Raw genomic sequence first — 25,906 nt, 5'->3', positions numbered from 1 at the left:
TGAAAATGATTAATAAACTATCAGGTACCCTGGACTTTCTAGGACTAAGGCCATTTGCCCTTTCTTCTCCATTCTATTGCCCTTCTTCCACTTCCATGGGAAGGAAGGCCCCAGCCGGTGGCTGGCAGCGGGGAAGGAAGGGCCAAATGTCAACCTCAGAATGACAAACACAAGCTTGCCTTGCATGCTTCACCCATTTCTTATAAACAATGTACTGGATTCCCCTGATGTTCCCTGCTCCAATGGACTACCACCGATGGTCTACAGACAGCTCACATAGCATGTGCATATCCCTGATCCCATCCATTCTGCCAAATCTGACTGTACTTCACTGAACCAGGTGGCCTGTGAAGTACATGACCCACACATGACCCAGGTCAACATAATGTCATCACCCACACACTATTCATAAGATAATCTCCCTAAAGTACTATTTTTATCATGTCATTTGCCTACTCAAAAAAATATAAACAATAAGGCCTGGAGAAATAAGATTAAAACGGTGAGCCTAGAATTCAAGATTCATTCTTACATTATTATCAAACCTCATTTCCTTCAGCTTTTCAGCATAAATTATACACTCTGATGAGGAGTAGCTGATTTTTTAATTTTCCCTCTTAAATGTTCTACTTTGGTTTTGCTCATATTATTTCCCTCAACCTCATCTCCTCAAATCAAATACATTTCTTAAAATCCAAATATCCCTGCAGGAGTTCATATTAACCCATTAATAGTCAGGATTAGATTTTCAGATATTCAGAAGCTGGGCACCTAGCAAGGCCCTGAAGGGGAAAAAATAAACAAGATAATTAACGTAAGAGTTCTCTGGAGACAAATAAGAGTAATAGAGTTTGGTAACACAGAGAGAACTAGAAAAAGAAGAGAAGTCAGCAAGGTAGCTCTGATCACTGGGAGTCATAGGTTGTTGACCATAAGAAAATATAGGATGGCCCTGGCTGGTTGCTTAGTGGCTAGAGCAGCCATGGGCAAACTACGGCCCGCGGGCCGGATCCGGCCCGTTCAGCTGTTCTATACGGCCCGCGGAGCTGAAAGAGCAGAGGGTTCTCTTGCTCTCCCCTCCGCTCCTTTACTTTGAATTTATATTAGTTCACACAAACACTCCATCCATGCTTTTGTTCTGGCCCTCTGGTCCAGTTTAAGAACTCATTGTGGCCCTCGAGTCAAAAAGTTTGCCCACCCCTGGGCTAGAGCTTCAGGCCATAGACCTAAGGGTCTTGGGTTTGATTCCTGGTCAAGGGCATGTACCTCAGTTGCAGGGATGGATATACACTGAGTGGCCAGATTATTATGATCTCTGAATGCATAAGAATCTGGCCACTCAGTGTATATCCTATATAATAAAAGGCTAATATGCAAATTGTCCCCTCGACCAGGAGTTTGACCAGCAGGCAGGCTGGCCAATCGCCCATGTCCCCGCCCCCTGGCCAGGCTGGCCAGATCCCACCCATGCACGAATTCATGTACTGGGCACCTCTCTCTCTCTCTCTCTCTCTCTCTCTCTCTCTCTCTATATATATATATATATATATATATATATATATATACACACACACACACATATATATGTACACACACACACACACACATATATGTATACACACACACACACACACACACACACACAGAGTGGCCAGATTATTATGCATTCAGAGATCATAATAAACTGGCCACTCAGGGTATATATCAACAAGCCAATTCTAACTTTCTGTTTATGTCTCTCTTACATTTAAGAAATCCTCTAAAAGACAAAAGAAATCCTGAATGTACAAACCAGATATTTACCAATCACTCAAAATACCACCACAAGGGCTTTTTGTTAATCTTTTAGGTCTTTCTTTTTTTTAAATTTAAAAGGCAAGCTAATTTATTTGGTGTCATTTAGACATACATACAAACAGATTGTGTGCCAATCACATCAATACAGACTATATAAGCACATTTTTAGAGGAAAATTAGTACTTTAAAAATGTCATTTTATTTAAAGATTTTACCTATCATTAAAAGAAGAGTTGGGCTAGTTGCCAACTTTTTGAACACTGGCTCTCCCATAATTATTCTTTTTTTGCTTTGTAATAATATATTGCATCTCATAGCCAGTTAGTATTTTTTATTACATACTACATTTTCCCCCAGTCATCCTCTTCCTGCCTGTCCCCACCCCCAGCCCCGGACTAGCTCCCCCCTCATTGTCTATGTCCATTGGTTATGCTTATCTATCTATATTTATAAAAGGCTTATATGCAAAGTGTCCCCTTGGAAGTTCAACCAGGAGACCAGGAGTTTGATCGCTCTCTATGATGTGCACTGACCACCAGGGGGCAGCACGGAACGAAGGAAGGCCCCATACGGCAGCCAGCAGCCAGGGAAGGAAGGCCCCGGCCAGTGGCCGGGGAAGGAAGTCCCCGATTGCCCCTGATCACCAGCCAGGCCTAGGGACCCTACCCTGTAGACAGTGCCTGGGAAGGCACATGGGCATTCTTTAATTATTGTCAGCTGAACCCAAGGTGACAGGCAAAGCCGCGTCTTGGATACACATTTACCAAAAAGGCAGATGTATTATCAGCACTGACTCTTACCTTTGCCCAGGTGTCCGGGAGTGGGCTTTGATATGTAAATCCAGTCAAGCACCAGGAATGCTGGGGCCTACTCAAGAATGCAAATAATCTCCTTTGTCTTGACTTTTGGTGAAACTCCCTGGTATTTGGGGGTATAAAATAAACGCACTGTATCGGCTCTGGGTCACTGTCTCTCCAGCAGAAGAGGGCAGCAGTCCCACCCGGTTCCCAGCTTTTTCCTTCTATCTCTGTGTCTCTTTCTTTCTTTTATTTCTCAATACCCTGCTCCTCTACTCGAAGGACACAAAAAAGAAAGACCCTGTCATACTACCCATGCACAAATTTCACGCACCAGGCCTCTAGTATGCATAAAAGTTCTTTGGTTGATCTCTTCCCCCCAAGTCCCCTCCCACCCACCCACTCTCCCTTGCCTTCCCTCTGAGGTTTGGCAGTCTATTCAATACTTCTATGTCTCTGGATCTATTTTTATTCATCAGCTTAAATCTTTTAGGTCTTAATCACTCTAACTCAACAGGGAATGCCTATGGTCTGTTATCAAGCTCTGTGCAAAAGAGAAATAATCATGGTATCTTCATCCAAAGAGCAATAAAAAGTAGACTTAATTTAGATAGATAATATCTATGGGTGTAGCAAGGCAGCACCTTGCTAAACAGATATTTTAACTGTGATATAAGAAGGGATTTCTATTCATCCAAGGCAATTAGTGATCAATCCTTTCCTAATTGCCAGTCTTTTTTAAAAAGAAATAGCTGCTGTATTCTCAACTAAATGCATAGAACCTAATGAATTTTTTTGTTTTTACAATTTCAGTGAACTTCTACTACTTTTGCTTTCAAATCATGAGCTTAAAACTATGGCAGGTGCAGGGGTATGGTGCTCTACATCCCAGCATTAAATAATGAGTAACAATGTCATGCACAAGGCAAGTAATTTTACATGCTTTGTTGCTAGAGGAAAGAAAACCAACCATAAAGGGGAATCAATCATTTCTCATTTTAAGTTTAAAAGCCATTAGCAATAAAGTGAAAAGCTGAGCTGAAACAATCCCAAATCCACTAACAGCAATGCTCTAGAATTCAAAGAACAAATTCCAGGTCATTTACAAATTAGCAAACACTGAGATTCTAAAAAGATGGACTACCATCCTGATAAGGACACCACAAAACCAATGTTAGCTTCCTTACCCATCAGTCATTTACTCCAGGTATTTACCTACTCCCACCAAAAACAAAGAAACCACACCCACCCAAATAACAACAACTCATGAAATATCTACACCATGGGAGACAGAAAAATATAAAGCTAGGCCCTGTTCTCAAAGACTTTACAACCTTATTGAAAGAAATGAACATATTATAAGACTAATATAGACAATAAGATCAAATGATAGCTTATAAAAACAAAGAGTAAGCATTACAGAGAAATCAATACATTAGCTGGATTAAAATACATCAGATCCAGAGACATAGAAGCATGGAACAGACTGACGAATTTCAGAGAGAAGCCTCGGGTGAGGGATTTGGGGGCGGGAGGGGGGGGAGGGAGGGAGTAGGGGTGTGATTAATGGGGAACTTATATGCATATATGCAAAGCCCATGGACACAGACAATAGTGTGGTGAAGGCCTGGGAGGGGCGGGTGCAGGGTGGAGGGAAAATCAATGGGAAAAAACAACAACAATAAAGGAGACATCTGTAATACTTTCAACAATAGATAAAATAGACCTAGCCAGTTTGGCTCAGTGGATAGAGCGTTAGCCTATGGACCGAAGGGTCCCCAGTTTGAATCTGGTCAAGGGCACTTACTTGGTAGTAGGCTCCTCCATGGCCCGGGCCCTGGTCGGCAAGTGCAGGAGGCAACCAATCGATGTGTTTCTCTCACATCAATATTTCTGTCTTTCCCTCTCTCTCTTCCACTCTGTAAAAAGCAATGGAAAAATATCCTCAGGTGAGGATTAAAAAAGAAAAGATAAAATAAAATGCATCATAGAGCCTGGAGCTTCAGTGAGTTAACTTGACAGTGATACAAAAAGAAGGGCCCGGTGTGGCTCAGTGGTTGAAAAAGTCCACCCATGAACCAAGAGGCCACCAGATCTATTCCCAGTCACGGTACTTGCCTGGTTTGCAGGCTTGATCCCCAGTAGGTCTTTCTTTTCTTTTTTCTTTTCTCTTCTCTTCTTTTCCTTCTTCTCTTCCCTTCCTTTCCTTTCCTTCCTTCCTTTCTTTCCTTTTTCTTTTCTTTCTTTCATTCTTTTTTTCCTCCCTCCCTCCCTCACTCACTCCCTCCCTTCCTTCCTTCCTCCTTTCCTTTCTCTCTCTCTCTCCCTCTCCCTTTCTCTCTCTCTCCCCACCCCTCTCTCCTGCTCCTTCCTCCCTCTTCCAGCTCTCATGAGAAAGCCCATCTAACAATCCCTTCGTTTCTAAGTAACTCACCAGGAGCTGAAGGAAGATAGCAGAAGGGAGTTTCCAAACTTATCTTTCTAGATAACCATCAAAGGAAATTCCATCATTTAAATGTTTTTCTTCTAAAAGCTGAATAGCTTTATATTTCACATGTAGATGTGTAGTACATTTTAAGTTCATTTTTGTATAACTTATGTGGTTAAGGTCAAGGTGCATTATTATTATTTTTAAAATATATTTTTATTGATTTCAGAGAGGAAGGGAGAGAGAGAAACATCAATGATGAGAGAGAGTCATTGATTGGCTCCTCCTGCATGACCCACACTGGGGATCAAGCCCAAAACCCTGGCATGTGCCCCAAACAAGAATCAAACTGACATCCCGGTTCACAGGGCAACGCTCAACCACTGAGCCATGCCAGCCGGGTAAAGTGCATTATTTTTGTATGTGGATGTCCAATGTTCCAACACTTTTAATTGAAAAGAATATTCTTTTGTCACTTAGAAACTTTGTAAAAAATTATTGGCCATATTGGTGTGGTTCTATTTCTGGAATCTCTATTCCAATTTCAGTGATCTATATTTCTATCTCGTTGCTAATACCACAGTGTTGATAATGGTAGCTTTGTACTGAGTTTTAATTCATGTAGTTTGATTTTTCTAACATATTTCTTTTTCAACACTGTTCTGGCTATTCCAGGTCCTTGGCCTTTCTACAGAAATTTTAGAATCAGTTTCTCTATAACTACAAACAGTGCTGTTGGGATATTTATTGATGATGTGTTAAATCTATAGATCAGTTTGGGGAGAATGGCTTTATAGTGAATCTTCCAATTCATGAATATGATATGTCTCTCCATTTAAATGTTCTTTGATTATTTTTAATCAGGGTATATAGTTTTCAGCATAGAGATACACATTTTAAGTATTTCATTTTTAGGAGCTATTGTAAATTTTTTAAAATACAAATTTCAATTGTTTACCATTAATATATAGAAGTATCATTGCTTTTTGTGGATGACCTTGAGTCACCTGCTAAACTCATGTATTCTAGAAAACTCCGTGTGGATGCCTTGGAATTGTCTACATAGATAATCGTGCCGTTTGCAAATAGGGACAGTCTTATTTCTTCCTTTCCAATCTATATGCCACTATTTCTTTGAATAGTTTTGCAGCACCACACTCATGCTCTTCTAATTCAGGGTTTCTGATGACAAATGTTAGACCTTATGATAGTGTCATAGGTCCCCAAGACTATTTATTTTTAATCTTTTTTGTTGTTGTTCCAACTGGATTTCTTTTTTTCCTTTTTTCTTTTTTTTAAATATTTTTTATAAAGGTATTATATGTGTACATATCTTACCATTGCCTCCCCCACCCCACTCCCACACAAGCCCTCACCCCCCAATGTTTTCCATCCGTTGGTTATTCTTATATGCATGCATATAAGTCCTTCGGTTGATCTCTTATTTCCCCCACCTCTCCCTAACCTTCCCACTGTAATTTGACAGTCTGTTTGATGCTTTACTGCCTCTGTGTCTATCTTTTTGTTCATCATTTTATAATGTTTTTTATTATCCACAAATGAGTGAGATCATGTGGTATTTTTCTTTCAATGACTGGCTTATTTCACTTAGCATAATGTTCTCTAATTCCATCCAGGTGCTTACAAATGGTAATAATTCCTTCTTTTTTATGGCAGCATAGTATTCCATTGTGTAGATGTACCATAGTTTTCTGATCCAGTCATCTGCTGACGGGCACTTAGGCTGTTTCCAAATCTTAGCTATTGTAAATTGTGCTGCTATGAACATAGGGGTGCATATATCCTTTCTGATTGGTGTTTCTAGTTTCTTAGGATATATTCCTAGGAGTGGGATTACTGGGTCAAATGGGAGTTCCATTTTCAGTTTTTTGAGGAAACTCCATACTGTTCTCCACAGTGGCTACACCAGTCTGCATTCCCACCAGCAGTGCACGAAGGTTCCTTTTTCTCCGCATCCTCACCAACACTTGTCGTTTGTTGATTTGTTGATGATAGCCATTCTGACAGGTGTGAGATGATATCGCATTGTCGTTTTGATTTGCATCTCTCGGATAATTAGTGACTTTGAGCATGTTTTCATGTGTCTCTTGGTTTTCCTTCTGTGTTCTTTCGAAAAGATTCTATTTAGGTCCATTGCCCATTTTTTTATTGGATCATTTATCTTCCTTTTATTAAGTTGTATAAGCTGCCTGTAGATGTTGGAGATTAAAACTTTCTCAGTGATAACATTTGCAAATATGTTCTCCCATACAGTGGGGTTTCTTGTTGTTTTGTTGATGGTTTCTTTTGCTGTGCAAAAGCTTTTTATTTTGATTTGGTCCCATTTGTTTATTTTCTCTTTGGCTTCCATTGCCCTAGGGGCAGTATCAGTGAAGAAGTTCTTTCGGCACATGTCTGAGATTTTGCTGCCTGTGGATTCCTCTAGTATTTTTATGGTTTCCCGTCTTATGTTTAAGTCCTGTATCCATTTTGAGTTTATTTTTGTGTATGGTGTAAGTTGGTGATCTAGTTTCATTTTTTTGCATGTATCTGTCCAATTTTCCCAACACCATTTATTGAAGAGACTGTCTTGACTCCATTGTATGTTCATGCCTCCTTTGTCAAATATTAATTGCGTATAGTGGTTTGGGTCGATATCTGGATTCTCTATTCTACTCCATTGGTCTATATGTCTGTTCTTGTGCCAGTACCAGGCTGTTTTGAGAACAGTTGCTTTGTAATACAGCTTGAGATCTGGTATTGAGATCCCACATACTTTATTCTTCTTTCTCAGGATTACTGTGGCTCTTCGGGGTCTTTTTTTATTCCAGATGAATTTTTGGAGAGTTCTTTCTAGGTCTGTGAAATATGCTGTTGGTATTTTAATGGGGAGTGCATTGAATCTATAGACTGCTTTGGGTAGTATGGACATTTTAATGATGTTGATTCTACCAATCCATGAACATGGTATGTTCTTCCATCTGTTTACATCTTCCTCTATCACTTTTTTCAGTGTCCTGTAGTTTTCCATGTATAGGTCTTTTACCTCCTTGGTTAAGTTTATTCCTAGGTATCTTAATTTTTATGGTGTGATGGTAAATGGGATTGCTTTTTTAGTCTCTTTTTCTGTAAGTTCACTATTGGTGTATAGAAATGCCATAGATTTCTTGGCGTTAATTTTGTATCCTGCTACATTGCCGAATTCATTTATTAAGTCTGTTAGTTTTTTGATGGAGTCTTCTGGGTTTTTTATGTACAATATCATGTCATCTGCAAATAAGGACAGCTTTACTTCTTCTTTTCCAATATGGATGCCTTTTATTTCTTCTTCTTGTCTAATTGCAATGGCTAATACTTCCAGTACTATGTCAAACAGGAGTGGTGAGAGTGGGCATCCCTGTCTTGTTCCTGTTCTTAGGGGAAATGGTTTTAGTTTTTGTCCATTGAGTATGATGTTGACTGTGGGTTTGTCATATATGGCTTTTATTATGTTGAGGTATGATCCTTCTATTCCCACCTTGTTGAGAATTTTTATCAAGAAAGGGTGTTGGATTTTGTCAAATGCTTTTTCTGCATCAATTGATATGACTATGTGATTTTTATCTCTCAATTTGTTTATGTGATATATCACGTTAATTGATTTGCAGATATTGTACCATCCTTGCATTCCTGGGATAAATCCTACTTGGTCATGGTGTATGATCTTTCTGATGTACTGCTGGATCCGATTTGCTAGAATTTTGTTGAGGATTCTGACATCTACGTTCATGAGCGATATTGGCCTGTAATTCTCTTTCATTGTGTTGTCTTTATCTGGTTTTGGTATTAGGGTGATGCTGGCTTCATAGAATGAGCTTGGAAGTGTTCCTTCCTCTTGAATTTTTTGGAATAGTCTGAGGAGGATAGGTTTTAGTTCTTCCTTGAATGTTTGGTAAAACTCTCCTGTGAAGCCATCTGGCCCCGGGCTTTTGTTTGCTGGAAGCTTTTTGATGACTGCTTCAATTTCTTCCATAGTTACTGGCATATTGAGCTGTTTAGATTCTTCCTGATTGAGTTTTGGAAGGTTATATTTTTCTAGGAATATGTCCATTTCCTCCAGGTTGTCCAGTTTGTTGGAATAGAGTTGTTCGTAGTATTTTTTAATAATCCTTTGTATTTCGGCGGGATCTGTTGTTATTTCACCTCTTTCATTTCCGATTTTGTTTATTTGGGTCCTCTCTCTTTGCTTCTTGGTGAGCCTGGCTAGAGGTTCATCAATCTTGTTTATCCTTTCAAAGAACCAGCTCTTGGTTTTGTTGATCTTTTGTATTGTTTCTTTGGTCTCTATGTCGTTTATCTCCGCTCTGATCTTTATTTCCTTCCTTCTGCTTACACTGGGCTTTTCTTGTTGCTCTTTTTCTAACTCTTTGAGTTGTAGGGTGAGGTAATTTATTACCATTGTTTCTTGTTTTTTGCAGTATGCCTGTAGAGCTATGAACTTCCCTCTCAAGACTGCTTTCGCTGTGTCCCACAGATTTTGGATTGTTGTGTTTTCATTGTCATTTGTTGCCATGATGTTTTTTATTTCTTCCTTGATCTCTCTGGTAACCCAGTCATTGTTTAATAGCATGCTGTTTAGTCTCCATGTGTTTGATTTCTTTGGATTGTTTTAATGTAGTTGATTTCCAATTTTATGCCACTGTGATCTGAGAAGATGCTTGATATGATTTCTATCTTCTTGAATTTGAAGAGACTTTGCCTATGTCCCAACATATGGTCTATCTTTGAAAATGACCCATGTGCACTTGAGAAGAATGTATATTCTGTGGCTTTGGGGTGAAATGTTCGGAAGATGTCAATTAATTCCATCTGGTCTAGTGAGTCCTTTAGGATTGATGTTTCTTTGCTGATTTTTTTTTAGAGGATTTGTCCAATGGTGATAGTGGGGTATTAAAGTTTCCTACTATGATTGTATTGCTGTCAATCTCTCCCTTGATATCCTCCAGGAGATTTTTTATGTATTTGGGTGCTCCTGTATTGGGTGCATATATGTTTACCAGAGTTATTTCTTCTTGTTGGATTGCTCCCTTTAGTATTATGAAATAGCCTTCCTTATCTCCTTCACTTTGAGATCTAATTTGTCAGATATAAGTATTGCTACCCCAGCTTTTTTTCCATTTCCATTCGCCTGGAAGACCTTTTTCCATCCCTTCACCCTCAGTCTGTGTGCGTCTTTTTTTCTGAGGTGGGTTTCTTGTAGGCAGCAGATATATGGGTCTTGTTTTCTTATCCAATCCGTTACCCTATGTCTTTTTATTGCGGCATTTAATCCGTTTACATTTAAAGTTATTATTGATAGGTACTTATTCGTCGCCATATTTATTCTTTACCCCCGTGTTCCTTCTTCGCTTCCTATTTCTTTTTTTTTACAGCAGACCCTTTAGCATTTCTTGCATTGCTGGTTTGGTGGTAATAAATTCCCTTAGTCCTTTTTTTTCTGTGAAGCTCCTGATTTCACCTTCAATTTTGATTGATAGCCTTGCTGGGTACAGTATTCTTGGATTCAGACCCTTCCTTTGCATGACTTTGTATATTTCATTCCATTCCCTTCTGGCCTGATGAGTTTCTGTTGAGAAATCAGTTGCTAGTCTGATGGGGTTTCCTTTGTATGAAACTTTCTGTCTCTCTCTTGCCGCTTTTAAGATTCTTATTTTGTCATTGGTGTTTGCCAATTTAATTATAATGTGCCTTGGCGTTGGTCTTTGGGGGTTCATTTTGCTTGGGACTCTGTGAGCTTCTTGGATTTGTGTGGGTTTTTTCTCTATATCAGGGAATTTTTCTGTCATTATTTCTTCAAACAGGTTTTCTATTTCTTGCTCAGTTTCCTTTCCTTCTGGAACCCCTATTATGCAGATGTTGTTTTGTTTCGTGTTGTCCCAAAGTTCCCTTAGGCTCTCCTCCTGTTTTTTAATTTTTTTTTCCAGAAGCTGCTCTACTTGGGTATTTTTTCCCATCTTGTCTTCTAGCTCACTGATGCGGTCCTCTGCTTCTTCTAGTCTACTCTTGATGCTTTCTATTGAGTTCTTTACAGCAGCGATGTCATTTTTCATTTCTTCTTGGTTCTTCTTCATTTCCTCTTGGTTCTTACTCAGATTGTCGAATTTGTCTTCCATTCTTTTCAGCCACCTTATGACCATTTCTCTGAATTCTTTCTCTGGAAAGTTACTTGCCTCCATTTCGTTTACTTCCTTTTCTGGTGATGTCTGCTTTTCTTTCATATGTGGGCTGTTTCTTTGTCTCCCCATGGTCTCTCTTCTCCGGATGTCTGGTTATGTAGTTCTCTCTCTCCTCGCCGTGGTGGAGTGTAGAGCTCCTCTGAATCCGCATGTTTGCGCCAACTGGGGACCGGTGTTCTGGGGCTCGCAGCTGTTCGGTGGGTGCCGCAGTTGTGGATTCTCAGGCTTCCGATCAGCTCCACTTTCCCTTACCGAATTTCTTCTTTTTTTCTTTTCTTTTTTCAATAAGGTGTACAAAGAATTTTTGGTTTAAGTGCGGCATAAGGCCTATAGGTGTTTTGTTTTGAAATTTCCGAATGGATCATTTCTATTGATCTATTTTCAAGTTCACTGATTCTTTCATCTGTCATGTCCACTCTATTGAGCCCATCCAGCAATTTTTAAATTTCCATTATTGTATTTCTCAGTTCTAAATTTTCATTTAGTTCTTGTTTATCTTCTCTTTGCTGAGTTTTTTTTTAATCTTTCCACTCATTCCTGGAACATTTAGTTCTTTCTATCTTCTATTTCTTTGCTAAGACTTATCTTCCTGCCCATACCTGGAACATAGTCATTATAGCTGATTTAAAAGTCTTTGAGGAAGCCTGGCTGGTGTGACTCAGTGAATTCAGATTTTTCTGATTCTTTTTAAGCTGAGTAATTCTAGATTGTATTCTGGACATTTTTAATATTATGTTGAAACTCAGGTTCTTATTTAAATCCCACTGAGAATGTTTGTTGAGTTTTGGGGTTTTTTTTAAGCCAGTAATTGACCCAGTTGGGTTCATACTTCAAGTTCTGACATGTCTTCTGTGGGTTGTGTTTCCAATTTCAATTCAGTTAAGTGTTTCATAACTGTCCCACATAGTGTCCAGCTTGGGGGTTGGGGGGGTGGTCTATACCATAATTCCGGGCTCACGTATGCAAAACTTGGAAGTCAGCTCAGCAGCCCATAAGCAGCTTTAAGTGGTTTCCCTGCAATCTTCTGGTTCCCTAGGACTCCCCTTTTTTGGCCTTCCAATAGAAAGCTGGGCTTCATTAACCACACTCTGCTGTGTACTTCCCATGACTGTGTCAGAAGTCAGGGTCCAGGGTGAGAAAGAAGAGCTAAGAGAGAAGAAAAGCAATGGAATTTGCTCCACTCTCTTAAGACCATAGTTCCTTCAATTTGAGAGGAAGGTTCCCCTTCCTCTGAGATTTAGGCTCCTGCCTGACACCGCTGAGACCACTGTAGTCACTGCCAAGGATTGTTTGAGGCCTAGGGTGCAAGAGAATGAAGAAAAGGAAAAAAAGAAGAAAGAAAAAGATGTGGGATTGCCACATTTTCTCTGAGCATTAGGAAACCCCTTTCCAGCTCCTTGAGTCAGAACTAGAGGACTTCTCCTGGTGCTTTTTCTATCCGAGTTAATAATGCTCACTTCCAAGTTTCAGGATATGTTAAGTTCAGGCAGGGACATACTCGAAGAAAAAAATGGTAAACTCACTGCCAGTTCACTGGTACTTTGAATTCTGGTCTTCTTCCCCAATCTTCCTCCTACTATTTATTTTTTCAGTCCTCAAATAGCCACTCCAAGCATTCTGTCCAGGTTTTATAGCTGCATACAGTGGGAGAGACAGGGTGAAGTATGCTTACTCCATCTTATCTGGAACCAAAACCTGGACTACTGTTTTTCATAACAGGCTTTGTAGGCTTTGATTGATTAAACTATTTGTATAACTTTGATTATAAATTAAAAATTTTAAATAACTCCTGTAATAATCTTATCTAGGAAAAAGGAACAGGCAATCTAGTAGAATCACATTTTTTTAAGCATACATATTTTTGGATATTACATGCTTAGGGAAAAAAAGTGAAGCGCTTGCCCTAACCGGTTTGGCTCAGTGGATAGAGCCTCGGCCTGCAGACTGAAGGGTCCCAGGTTCGATTCCGGTCAAGGGCATGTACCTTGGTTGTGGGCACATCCCTGGTGGGAGGTGTGCAGGAGGCAGCTGATCGATGTTTCTCTCTCATCGATGTTTCTTACTCTCTATCCCTCTCCCTTCCTCTCTGTAAAAAATCAATAAAATATATATATTTTTTAAAAAGTGAAGCTCTTAATTGTACTTTGCTTTATTTCTTTAAATCTTAGATTACCTGTGGATTTTTATAAATACTAGGCCTATTATAAATTTATTTTAAAGGAATAAAGAAAGTAGGAATTATCCAAAGCATAAAAGAGAGGAAGCAGATTTGCAGATCAGAGGCCATAAACTGTTTAGGAACTGAAAAAAAACATGCTATGGTAAGGTGGGTAGACTTTACCTGAGAAAAGGAAGGCCCTGAAATATTTTAGCAAAGGTGGGGGAGTGACACGATCCAATCGATATATTTGAAGGATCACTCCTGCTGCAGAACATAATGGTGCAAAGAAAATGAATCTTACTGTCTGAATCTAAGGAGTCACATAAAGTTGCAGAACAGTAACATATGATTCCACATGCTATTGGGGGATATGGGTAAGGGAGGGAGATTTTTTTTAAATTTTAATTTTAGAGAGGGAGGAAGAAAGAGAGGGAGAGAGAAATGTCGATGTGAGAGATACATGGATTGGTTGCCTCCCCTAGGTACCCCATCCAGGGTTCTAACCCACAACTTAGATAATTGCCCTGACTGGGAATCAAACCCATGAGCTTTTGGTGCATGGGATGATGCTCCAACCTACTTGAGCCACACCAGCCAGGGCAATGGAGGAAGATTTTATAGATACACACAATCACATCATCATATATGTCATGCATGACATATATATGACATATATAATGATATGGTTATATATGAATGCATACAATCATGTGATTATATAAATGTGTGAATAGGTATATTTATAATATGTATTGCATGTTTCTGGAAAAACCACAAGAAACCAGTAACATTGCTTAACTTTGAAGGAGAAAGAGGGGCTAAGAAAAAAGAAACTTACTTTTTACTTTATTCTTCTACTTGAGTTTTAAATTTTTTTACTGTGAACATTTATAGACTAAAAAGGTTGTAAACAAAATGGAGGAAGGTCTTATACATGCATAGATAAAAGATACATATAAGATATTATAATAAGACAAGTATGAATGAACCTAATATTTAGTAGCACTGTTCCTAACACATAGTAAGCACTCACACTGCTATAGATCTCCCCACAAATAAGATATTATAAACTAAGTTCACAACCCAAAACAGCTTTTTAATTAAATTACATTACATTAATTTATCATGTATTTTTAAGCATTCAAAAATTTAAAGAGAAGATAAAGGGTAAGAATGGATTTTGAAATGTTTATAATTTTTATATTACATTTTTACTGTACAAAAGTTGACATTATTCTTTTCCATTTTTTAAGCACCAAAGAGAGTTTATAAAGGAAAAAAGTAAAAGATCTTCTCCTTACAGATACCTCTAATTCCAATACCTAAACATAACCATTCCCAATGGCTTCTTGAGTTCTATATGATTCCAGACTTTCTTTGTGCATATAAAAAACATATAAATATATGTGTATGTGCATATAAAGACACACACATATACATTAGATTCTATTTTAAGGAAATGAATTTCTGCTCCTTAAAATAATCTAGACCTATTCTTGCTCTTATGTGTCATTTTTCTAGGCTCAAATGGAATAGTGAATAGACAAATCCCCGAGCTAGCAGATATGTTAAATCTCCCAACTAGGTAAGTGTTAAAGTGAACATACTGAACAAATAAAGTTCTCAGAGATCTCCTAACACTCTTTTTTTAAAAAAATATATTTTTTTTATTGATTTTAGAGAGGAAGGGAGAGGGATAGAGAGAGAGATAGAAACATCAATGATGAGAGAGAATCATTGATCGACTGCCTCCTGCACACCCCCTACAGGGGATCAAGCCCACAACCCAGGCATGTGCCCTTGGCCAGAAACGAACCTGGGACCCTTCAGTCCGCAGGCCGACGCTCTAGCCACTGAGCAAAACCGGCTAGGGCTCTCGTAACACTCTTTAATGAAACCTTATCCAGGGCAAGCAAAATTACTTTAAGGGGGAAAATGCACAGGATGAAACAAACAAAAGGGCAGATGATAGATTAAAGGATACAATGAAGAGTTTATTCCTAACCTTTTAGGACCTGTAGTTTGATTACTATGCTCTTCCACAAAAGGAGTTATCAGAGATCTTATAACACTTTTTGATGGAACACATGAACCTTCACGAGGGCAAGCAACTTTGGAATAACTTTCATAGGCAGTCTTTTATACTGGCAAGAAATTACATATTTCTTACATTCTTATGACTAGGGAAAGGGAGTAGTCGTACTTCACAGCAGTAGCTGGAGACTTCCAGCAGGGAAGGCAGAAGAGGTACAGTTGCTCTTCTGTAATAGTACCCCTTCTTCCCAACTCTCAGAGCTGTGAGCAGTCTCCAAGGCAAAAGTAACACCCAGAACCAATATCTCAGGGTAAAAAAAAGTCCCTGATAGTCCAAATAAAATCACTTCTTTATGGGTCATGTTGTTTTTCTCTGCACTGATATGGGGCAAAACAAATTAATTCCCAACTACTTCTACTGAGAATAATAAAACTATTTGGTTATCAAACAATGGCATTTACTTTATTATTTCTTGATATTAATAGGATCCTCCCTTGCTTTTAGAGGATCTAGAGCAGGAGTGGGCAAACTTTTTGACTCGAGGGCCACAATGGGTTCTTAAACTGGACCGGAGGGCCGGAACAAAAGCATGGATGGAGTGTTTGTGTGAACTAATATAAATTCAAAGTAAACATCATTACATAAAAGGGTACGGTCTTTTTTATTATTATTATTTCAATAGTTTTATTCATTTCAAACATTTTAACAAGAAGAATGTAAACACTAATTATTATAATTTGAAACTTCAAAAAATGGAGGAATCATAGCACAATAACATACCTTATATTGAAGATGGCAAAGGCAAAATAAAATTGCCTAACAAAGGAAAGGTACAAAAGCCTTTCAAATTAAACTTAAATATAATAAAATAATTTAAAACTAAAACAAATAAAAAAGAACAAAATGTGTAAACAGTAAATTAAACCTTTTCTTTAGTGCAACTTCCAAATTATGCCCGGGACGTAGATGTAGATGGCAATGTAGACTGGGTTGAAAGGTTTTTGGTCTTTAAAACATCAACTTCAGTGGGAACAGTGTTGTTGGTCTCCTTTTAAGCTAATGCTCTGATACTGTGTTCTCCAGGGGCGTGTCTCCCTACATCACCACGATAACGTGTCTACACATTCCCAGGGTGATGTCGGGGGACGCGTCCGCGGGCATTACAAGGAGCCTCTGGAAGATTGAGAGGTTGTTCCTTCTACTGAATGGGCGGATATAAATCCGCCCACTCAGAAGGAGCTGCAGCCGTGTTTCCCAACGTTGCCATGTTAACACTGCTGCTGGTGAAGGAGCGGAGGGGAGAGCAAGAGAACCCTCAGCTCTTTCGGCTCCGTGGGCCAGATAGAACAGCCAAACGGGCCGGATCCGGCCCGCAGGCCGTAGTTTGCCCACGGCTGATCTAGAGGATAATTTTTAAAAATAATTAAATAAACCTTTAATTAATTACCTTCTGATCCAAAGTAATATTCAAGTTGGTGTTTGAAAGAACACAAGAGATAAGATATGCTGATCATTCACAACATGACATAGAGGGCTAAAATAGCACAGAAAGGAAGGACAACTTTCTAGTCATTCAATGACTTAAGTAGTAATTTTTAAATACTTTTTTAAAAATTCTCACTCGAGGATATGTTTATTGATTTTAGAAAGAGAGGAAGGGGGAAAAAGAGGAAAAGAAACATGGATGTGAGAGAGAAAGAAACATCGATTGGTTGCCTCCCTTACACGCCCCAACTGGGGATGGAACCCACAACCTAGGTATGTGCCCTGATTGGGAATCAAACCTGTGACCTTCAGTCGGAGGGCTGGCGCTCTATCCACTGAGCCAAACCAGGTAAGGTAAAATAATTTTGTTAGGTGTTTAAGACTATTATGTTTATGTTATTAAAAAAGGAATCCCTTCATGTAAATTATGGACTTAGTTAATGACAATGTATGAATATTGGTTCACCAATTGTAATATGTACCACACTAATGCAAGATGTTAATAATAGGGGAAACTGGGGATGGGAGGGAATATGGGAAGCTGTACTTTCTGCTCAATTTTTCTTTAAACCTAAAATGGTTCTAAAAAGTAAAATTAAAGAAAAATTAGAACATAGGCTTCCTCTCCAATGAGGTCCTCTAATCCATTCTTAAAACTGGTCACTTAAAGCATTTCCACAGCCTTATTACTTCACTGCTCTAATAATACAGATCCCTCAAATTTTCCTGAAGTTTAACATAAATTACCTTTAATATGTTCTCATACCATTTTTTTATGTGTGTGAGGGTAAGTGGCTAAGACGTTTTATGTTCCAATAGATACACTTTAATGGATTCACAAAATCAACAAAGCTCTCATAGGCAAAGTAGTGTCCGTCAAATATTGATATATCTCCAAACACACCCCCCCAAAACCCACAAATTCCCTAATTGTCTGATACTTCATGACTCTATAAAATAAAGAATATTTCCTTCTTCTTCTTCTCCTTCTTTGTCTTTAAAGGAGCCCTGATCTATTAGAGAGACATACTGAAGTATTTATAGATGATATATGTCTAGGATTTTTTAAATACTCCAGCATGGTAGGGGAAAATGTTAAAGAAGTAAGATTTAGAAGCAATAAGACTGAGCAAATACTAATACTTATTGAAACTGAGTACTATGTGAATGTTCATTATACAATTCTCTATTTTTTATATATTTAAATTTTTTCATGATAAAAAGTTAGGGAAAAATCAAATTTAAGATTTATCTATCTCACCTGCAAGATTCTAGACATGTATCAAATTTTGTTAAGATTATAATGGACACCGAAACCGGTTTGGCTCAGTGGATAGAGCGTCGGCCTGCGGATTGAAGGGTCCTAGGTTCGATTCCGGTCAAGGGCATGTACCTTGGTTGCGGGCACATCCCCAGTAGGGGGTGTGCAGGAGGCAGCTGATCGATGTTTCTCTCTCATCGATGTTTCTAACTCTCTATCCTTCTCCCTTCCTCTCTGTAAAAAATCAATAAAATATATTAAAAAAAAAAAAGATTATAATGGAAATCTAACTTTTTAAAAAGTACCTTCTGACAGTAGGTGCATGAGGTACTGCAGAATTACTAGTGATCAGAGTTAAACTCATAGAACAGAATATTTTTTCCTCTTACACCAGAGAATATTTTCTCCTCTTAGTAAGTTTTATGGTTCTATTTACCAGGGATACTTTAGATAATAATGAGTGTAGAAGTACTATCAAATAGGCCTACAGACAGGTGGTTTAGTTTTAGAAGTGACTAAAATATTCAAATACATCTGTAAAAACCAAGTATAGCTTAGGAGTGTAGCTTGAACATTAACTTACCAGACACTGAATAACTGCACAAATTAATAAGCATAACACAAATAAACCTATTTTTCTTGTTCTCCGAAAGCGAAGTATTTCCTGTTGCACACACCAAATAAGTCAGTCCAATACTAGTGACATGGCCATTGGCTGCTAAAATATTCACTGCTAGTATTAGTGAAGAGAAATGGTGTGTCTGCATGTAAGGCACATAAGGGAAACGAATGCAACATGGTTATGTAATCAGTCATTAGCGAACGTTGTAGTTCATTATTAATAATCTTACCTAATAATAGACAAACATGTATATTGACTATACCTCCGCTATGCCCACAGCCCATCAGGAGTGAGTATGCAAATTAACCCAACAAAGATGGAAGGTTGATTTGCATATGCAGGCGCGGAGCCACCGGCCGGGGCGGGACACCTGCTATGAGGGGGAGGGAGTGGGGCAGGGAGAGCTACAGGAGCGGTGCTCCGGCCAGGAGTAAGGACTTGGCGGCTTCTGGGCAGCCAGGGAGCGGGGACTTGGCAGCTCCTGGGCAGCCGGGAGCAAAGCCAGGGGAAGGAATGCCTATTCTTGCACAAATACTGTGCTACGGGCCTCTAGTTATGTATAACAGGATATTGTAAAAATTAAGTTACGAAATTTTTATTAAAACGTTTCTTACATACCATTATATTGGCCAGCAGCCGGAAGGCCCCAATCAGCCCTGATCACCGGCCAGGCCTAGGGACCCTACCCATGTACCGGGCCTCTAGTTTTACAATAACATTTATGAAAACACTTTCTAACACAAAATGTTTCAGATAATTCACTCTCTCTCATCCCTACTCACCATGAAAACAAATTGCCAAAGTCCAATTACTCTAAGTAATCTATCTTTCTACTATTACTAGCTAGTGATAAAATTTCCAAGAGAAATAAGCTCAGCATGTTTATAACAATATGACACTAGAATATTTAATAGCTAGAGAATGTAATTGAGGTTCAGAAAGAAAGTAATAAATTATAAATTGTTTGATATATCATATAAAACAACTTACCTTGTAGTTTTTTCAATACAGCAACCTCCATTTTCAGAACTTGTTTTGGTTGTTGGGCTGACTCTACCTTCAGTGCAACGTTTTCCCTGGTAAGCATGTCCAAGGCATCGTAAATTTCTCCAAAGCCCCCACCCCCAATCTTCCTCAACTGCATAAGAAATAAGAACACACACAAAATTACCAGAAGATTCTAACTGGAAACCAATTAGTCTCTGATATTAAATTTATATATAATTTTGCTATTGCTATTTTATTATAAAGAGATCTTAATATTATTAAATTAACCATATGCCAAGAAGAAAACAAATGCCTAGAAATAACATCAGAACCTTTTCCACAAATTTGTCCACAAAAAGTTAAAAAATTATTTCAGCCACAAACAATTTTAAAATTTGGTCTACAGTAAGCATTAGAACTGTCACAAAAACACAATATCTGAAAGCTTCACTTCCCACAAATGCCTCTCAACAACCAGATTTGTTGTTTTAATTCTAAGGCAATCATTTGAAGACTTTTTAAACCATGAAATATTTTTGCCAGTTGCAATCTTATCTGGAATCTAACTGAGATGTGTATGTGGGGAGTTGGGGTAGAAATAGGGCAGCCAGAGCCAAGCCCTCTCTGCAGCACTTACCCTCCTTTCTGAGGCACTGAACAGGCTTAAAGAGCACACAGAAAACTCGTGTTTTAAACTGGAGTGCATGTTGCTTCTTCAAGCTAGAAACAACATGCAATTAGCCTTTTTCCATTTCCTAAAACTAGGTCTTCTCTTTACCATATTATCCAACATCTAGAATGTACTATAATGTAGAAAGTCATCACTGGAGGCACAGAGTCCTGAATCCTCACCATCTCAGAGGACTCACCTCAAGCCCCACTCCTTTCTCCACTGGGTCAAAACTGATTACTGTATCTGGGCTGATTTCTTTATCTTCTGAATTTCTACAGGAATTATTTGCGTAATCATTTTACTAGGCTTAATACTTAAGATAGCACTTGTATTAACACCATCCTGCTTTTTTATCTTTTATGTTGATTACCTTTCCAACTTTCCATTGACAGTGTCCTGGCCCTCTATAGTGAAACTAAGCTTCTTCAAAGAGAAGGCCATTCCATTATTTTTTGTTTTCCCCAAGCAAAACAAAAGTCATAACTATATATACAGGGTGAGGCAAAAGTAGGTTTATAGTTGTTCGTATGGAAAATACAATAATTAATAAATAATAATGCAAGAATAAACTCTGTTTCGTGTGTTCACAATTATAAACCTCCTTCTGTCTCACCCTGCATTGCTAAGTAACCATTCATTGCTTTGTATATATGGACCATAATACTTCTTTATTCTGGTTTGGTGATGATGGGAAGAGATACCAGGAGGAACTCAGGTATGAGTTTAGAATTAAAAAGAAGTTCCAGAACTTAATTTTGGTTATGTAAATTGGTCTTTGTTGAGTCCTGACTGGTACTTGTGAGTCTTTATATATATACATTCATTAAACAAAGCCTAGTGTAACTTAAAAAGCTCATAAAAAGTAATGAGAACATCTTTCTAATTATGGACTGTGATGAGAGGTGGCTTCATGTTTTTCTTCACAAAAAACCTTACCAAATGACAGAACAAAAAAATCTAGGCTGAAGTAAATAATTTTGCTCTTGGTATATTCTTATAATCTCATCTGAACAACAGTAGAGCATTAACTTTTTATTGAACTTGACAAAGCCTAAGACATCAGTGCTCATGTGGGAGAGAGACAAGAGAGTTTAGTATGATGGGGTAATGCAGATTAGAGAAAGAATAAATGTAAGGCCTATGACAGATTTTGTTTTCTAAAGACCTCCACAACAATATTGCCCAACAATTTTACTTTGTCAGTGTGACCCTACTGCTTCCCCATCAAGGGGTAGAGTCAAGTCCATTTCCCCACCCCCTTAAATTTGTGTGAATCTTGTGACTGCTTTAACCAACAGAACATGGCAAAGTAACACTGCAAAGTTCTTAACCAGCCTTATAGCTTTTGTTAACTTGTTTCTCAAGAGCTAGCCACCTGAGAAGTCACAGCCCTGTAAAGAGGTCCTAGAAAAATGAGCCACCAGGTTGTGGGCAGTGGGGGAACTGAGGATCCCAAGGTATCAAACAAACCATCTGGAAGTGAATCCTCCAGATCAACCAACCTTGATAGTACCACATGACTAAGGGACAAACCACCCAGGCTCATTCTTCCCAAAATCCTAATCCACAAAATTATGAACAAAATGAGTAACTGTTTAAGCCTCTAAATTTGGATGTAGTTTGTTATATAAAAGTAGATAACCAAAACACAATCCTTAATAATGAGCTTGTGATTTCTCACTAAAATTGCCATTGTGCCTCCCAAATTTGGGCGACATTCTCCATATATTAGCTCTACATATCAGGAAAGAACAACTATTCCAGGCATAGCTTCATGTGCCACCTTTTGATATGTCTCCTGGCGAAGAGCCAATCTTTATCACAGCCCATACTACAAAGCTCTTACCTAAGCAACACTCACTCCTGACTAACATAAAAGATTACCAAGTGTTGGAATCTTCCTGCACCAATCCATGATGATGACATGGTCCTTCCCTTATATTTACTTAAGTAAATTTTCAAAGCCTATTGATTTGCCTGATCAAATGTACTCTAAAAACAAAATTTTTATTTCTAGAGAAAAGATCTTCTTTTTCCAATCTGTTGGTAGATTAAGGAAACCACTAAAATAGTTTTGCTAAACCTGATAATGGAACAAAATTTTAGGTAAGAAAAGATTGGGTATATTTTGTTTTGGATATACTTAAATATTCCAAAAGGAAAATAGCTCCCTTAAGAGGAGGAGAGATGGCAGATTTCAAGTCTAGGGCAAAGAAGCCATCAAAAGACTGCTAGAATCATGTTCAAAGAACTCAGGAGACAACCTGAAGGGTGTCCCCTTAGTCAAATGAAACAATTTGAACATCAATACTGGTGAACTAAAACACATTAAATTTGTTTAAATCCATGGCTTCTTAGTTATATTAAAAATTTCTTAGTTGTGGAGAAACCAACATGGTGGCATAGGTAAACACCTGAACTTGATGCTTCGAACAACCACTACAAAACTACAACTAAAAGACAAAACGGACATCATCCAGAACCACAGGAAGGCTGGCTGAGTGGAAATTATACAACTAGAAGGAAAGAGAAAAGCACACTGAGACTCAGAGGAGGTGCGGAAGTGAAGTGCGGAGGTATGAAGGCGCGCATGCGCGGAAAAGGGCCGGCAACTGAGTACGCTGTTGTCTTTTTCAATCAGGAGGGAGACACAAGCTCCCGACTGCTCTGAACTCCAGTTCCGGGCGAGACTCTGGGGACCCAGACTCATACGGGGAGAAACTGGACTGTCTGGCATTGGGCTAGAACACAAGGGTGGCTTTCTCGCAGAGGTACTTGCAGAGATTACCACAGGACACTGAGACCCGGGGGCCTCTTAGGGCTGGCTGACGGTCAGCCATTGCTGTTTGCTCTGCCCTGTTGATTCCCTGAGACCCCGCCCCACCCAATTTACAACCCCACCCAAGCTGTGTGCAGAGGCTTTTGCATATGAATGGCCTGGCCTTTTGCAATCTAAAATTACCTAACAAACTGCAGCTGGTCAGAGAGCCCCAGAACTCCCAAAAGAAGGCCCAAGGCTCCACAGCAGCTTGCACTGCTTCACAGTTGGGCCTCATCTGGGCACCTCCAAAACCCAAACAAAGAAGAGGAATCTGCAGATATGTCCGTAGCTCCTGCTGGGTGGCCTCAGGCAGAGGCTAAATTTGCACCTCCTTGGAGATCCAAGAGCCAGTGTACCCAGTGGGACCATCCAGATTACAACTCTTCAGAATCATAAGGAACACACTCAGGGGGCAGACTCAGTGAGCACCAAAGCCCCACTGAAGCAAGGCTTGCCCCATAAGGGTGTCTCCAGCACAGAAGTCCTCCCATTGTAGACACAGCTGATCCTCACAACCTGTTGGCCTGGAGGTCAATTCCTCCCAGTGATACCAACAACAATCAAGGCTTAACTACAACAAGACTGTGCACACAGCCCACAAAGGAGTGCACCAAGAGTGTCCACCTCAGGTAATTGGTGAGGCTGAGCCACTGGGCCCTATAGGACACCTAGCACACAAAGCCACTCTATCAACACAGGGAAGCAGCCAAAATGTGGAGCCAAAGAAACAGATCACAAATGACAGGAATCGAGGAAAGCAAACTAATGGATATAGAGTTCAAAACCACAGTTATAAGGTTACTCAAAAATCTTCTAGAAACCTCTGAGAAATTTAGTGAGATCCTCGAAGGATATGAAGAAGGACCAGCCAGAAATTAAGCATACACTGACTGAAATAAAAAATAATATACAGAGATCCAACAGCAGACTAGAGGATCCCAAGAATCAAGTCAAAGATTTGAAATAAGAAGAAAGAAGAAAACACCCAACCGGAAAAGCCAAAAGAAAAAAGAATCCAAAAATATGAAGATAGTGTAAGGAGCCTCTGGGACAACTTCAAGCATATCAACATCAGAATTATGGGGGTGCCAGAAGAAGAGAGAGAGCAAGATACTGAAAACATATTTGAAGAAATAATGACCGAAAACTTCTCCCACCTGGTGAAAGAAATAGACTTACAAGTCCAGGAAGCGCACAGAACCCCAAACAAAAGGAATCCAAAGAGGACCACACCAAGACACATCATAATTAAAATGCCAAGAGCAAAAGACAAAGAGAGAATATTAAAAGCAGCAAGAGAAAAACAGTTAGTTACCTACAAGGGAGTACCCATATGATTGTCAGGTGATTTCTCAACAGAAACTATGCAGGCCAGAAGGGAGTGGCAAGAAATATTCGAAGTGATGAATAGCAAGAACCTACAACCAAGATTACTTTACCCAACAAAGCTATCATTCAGAATTGAAGGTCAGATAAAGAGCTTCACAGATAAGAAAAAGCTAAAGGAGTTCATCACTGCCAAACCAGTATTATATGAAATGGTGAAGGGTATTCTTTAAGAAGAGGAAGAAGAAGAAAAAGGCAAAGATAAAAATTATGAACAACAAATACATATCTATCAACAAGTGAATCTAAAAATCAAGTGAATAAAGAAACTGATTAACAGAATAATCTGGTGAATATAATAGAATCAGGGGCATAGAAAGGGAGTGGACTGACAATTCTCAGGGAGAAAGGGGTGTGGGGGGTGTGGGAAGAGACTGGAGAAAAATGGTACACCTATGGATGAGGACAGTGGAGGGCTGGTAAGGGCAGAGGGTGGGGTGGGAACCGGGTGGAGGGGAGCAGTGGGGGGAAAAAAGAGGAACAACTGTAATAACCTGAACAATAAAGATTTATTTTAAAAAATTTCTTAGTTGTAATTTTTAAAATTCTCTTCAGACTATGGTCACTTTCAGACTATGTTAGGGAGCCAATTCATTATTTCGAAAATTGATAAATTAAGAAAAAGAATCAAGCATTTATCCTGTTTTCCTAATAAAATTATATCTCATAAACAGATGATGACGAGAAATTTCACTTTTTAATGTACTTAAAATAATAAATGAAAGAATGCTAGAATATCACCAATTTGCAATCCCTAATGAATTAACAGACCTAGACAATGATGAACCATAGTACTAAGACCATAAAAATGATGGGCAATAAGATATTATGCTCCTCCTATTGAAAGTTCACAATACCGCCAAAACCGGTTTGGCTCAGTGGATAGAGCGTCAGCCTGCGGACTGAAGGGTCCCGGGTTCGATTCCGGTCAAGGGCATGTACCTTGGTTGCGGGCACATCTCCAGTGGGAGGTGTGCAGGAGGCAGCTGATCGATGTTTCTCTCTCATCGATGTTTCTAACTCTCTATCCCTCTCCCTTCCTCTCTGTAAAAAATCAATAAAATACATTTAAAAAGAAAGTTCACAATACCTTTTATGAGAAAATGCCCCCATCTCAGAGTACATTTGAACTCAGATTTAATCAATCCTCTATGCATAATTAACAATTTACATAAAATACATGACAGAGAAACATGTTAACACCACATGGAAGCAATTGGAAAAATACAAACCATGAA

The 25,906-nt window shown here is 38.9% G+C and overlaps 1 protein-coding gene across 3 annotated transcripts in view; it reads right to left on the bottom strand.

Moving 5' to 3' along the window:
• The window catches only part of TTBK2 (tau tubulin kinase 2), a 164,055-nt gene that overhangs the window by 110,105 nt on the left and 28,044 nt on the right, over positions 1-25,906 (bottom strand). For 2 of the 3 annotated variants that reach the window (XM_080674760.1, XM_080674759.1), the window contains exon 3: positions 19,792-19,939. The exons of the other annotated variant lie outside the window; for it this stretch is intronic. In XM_080674760.1, coding sequence (XP_080530886.1) covers positions 19,792-19,939 — 148 coding nt within the window. The remainder of the gene's footprint in view (positions 1-19,791; positions 19,940-25,906) is intronic. 3 annotated transcript variants of the gene reach the window in all.

Source organism: Plecotus auritus (assembly GCF_963455305.1).
Source record: "Plecotus auritus genome assembly, chromosome: 1".
Classification (NCBI taxonomy): Eukaryota; Metazoa; Chordata; class Mammalia; order Chiroptera; family Vespertilionidae; genus Plecotus; species Plecotus auritus.
Note: the sequence above shows the minus strand (reverse complement) of the source record. Positions and strands in the feature narration are given on the sequence as shown.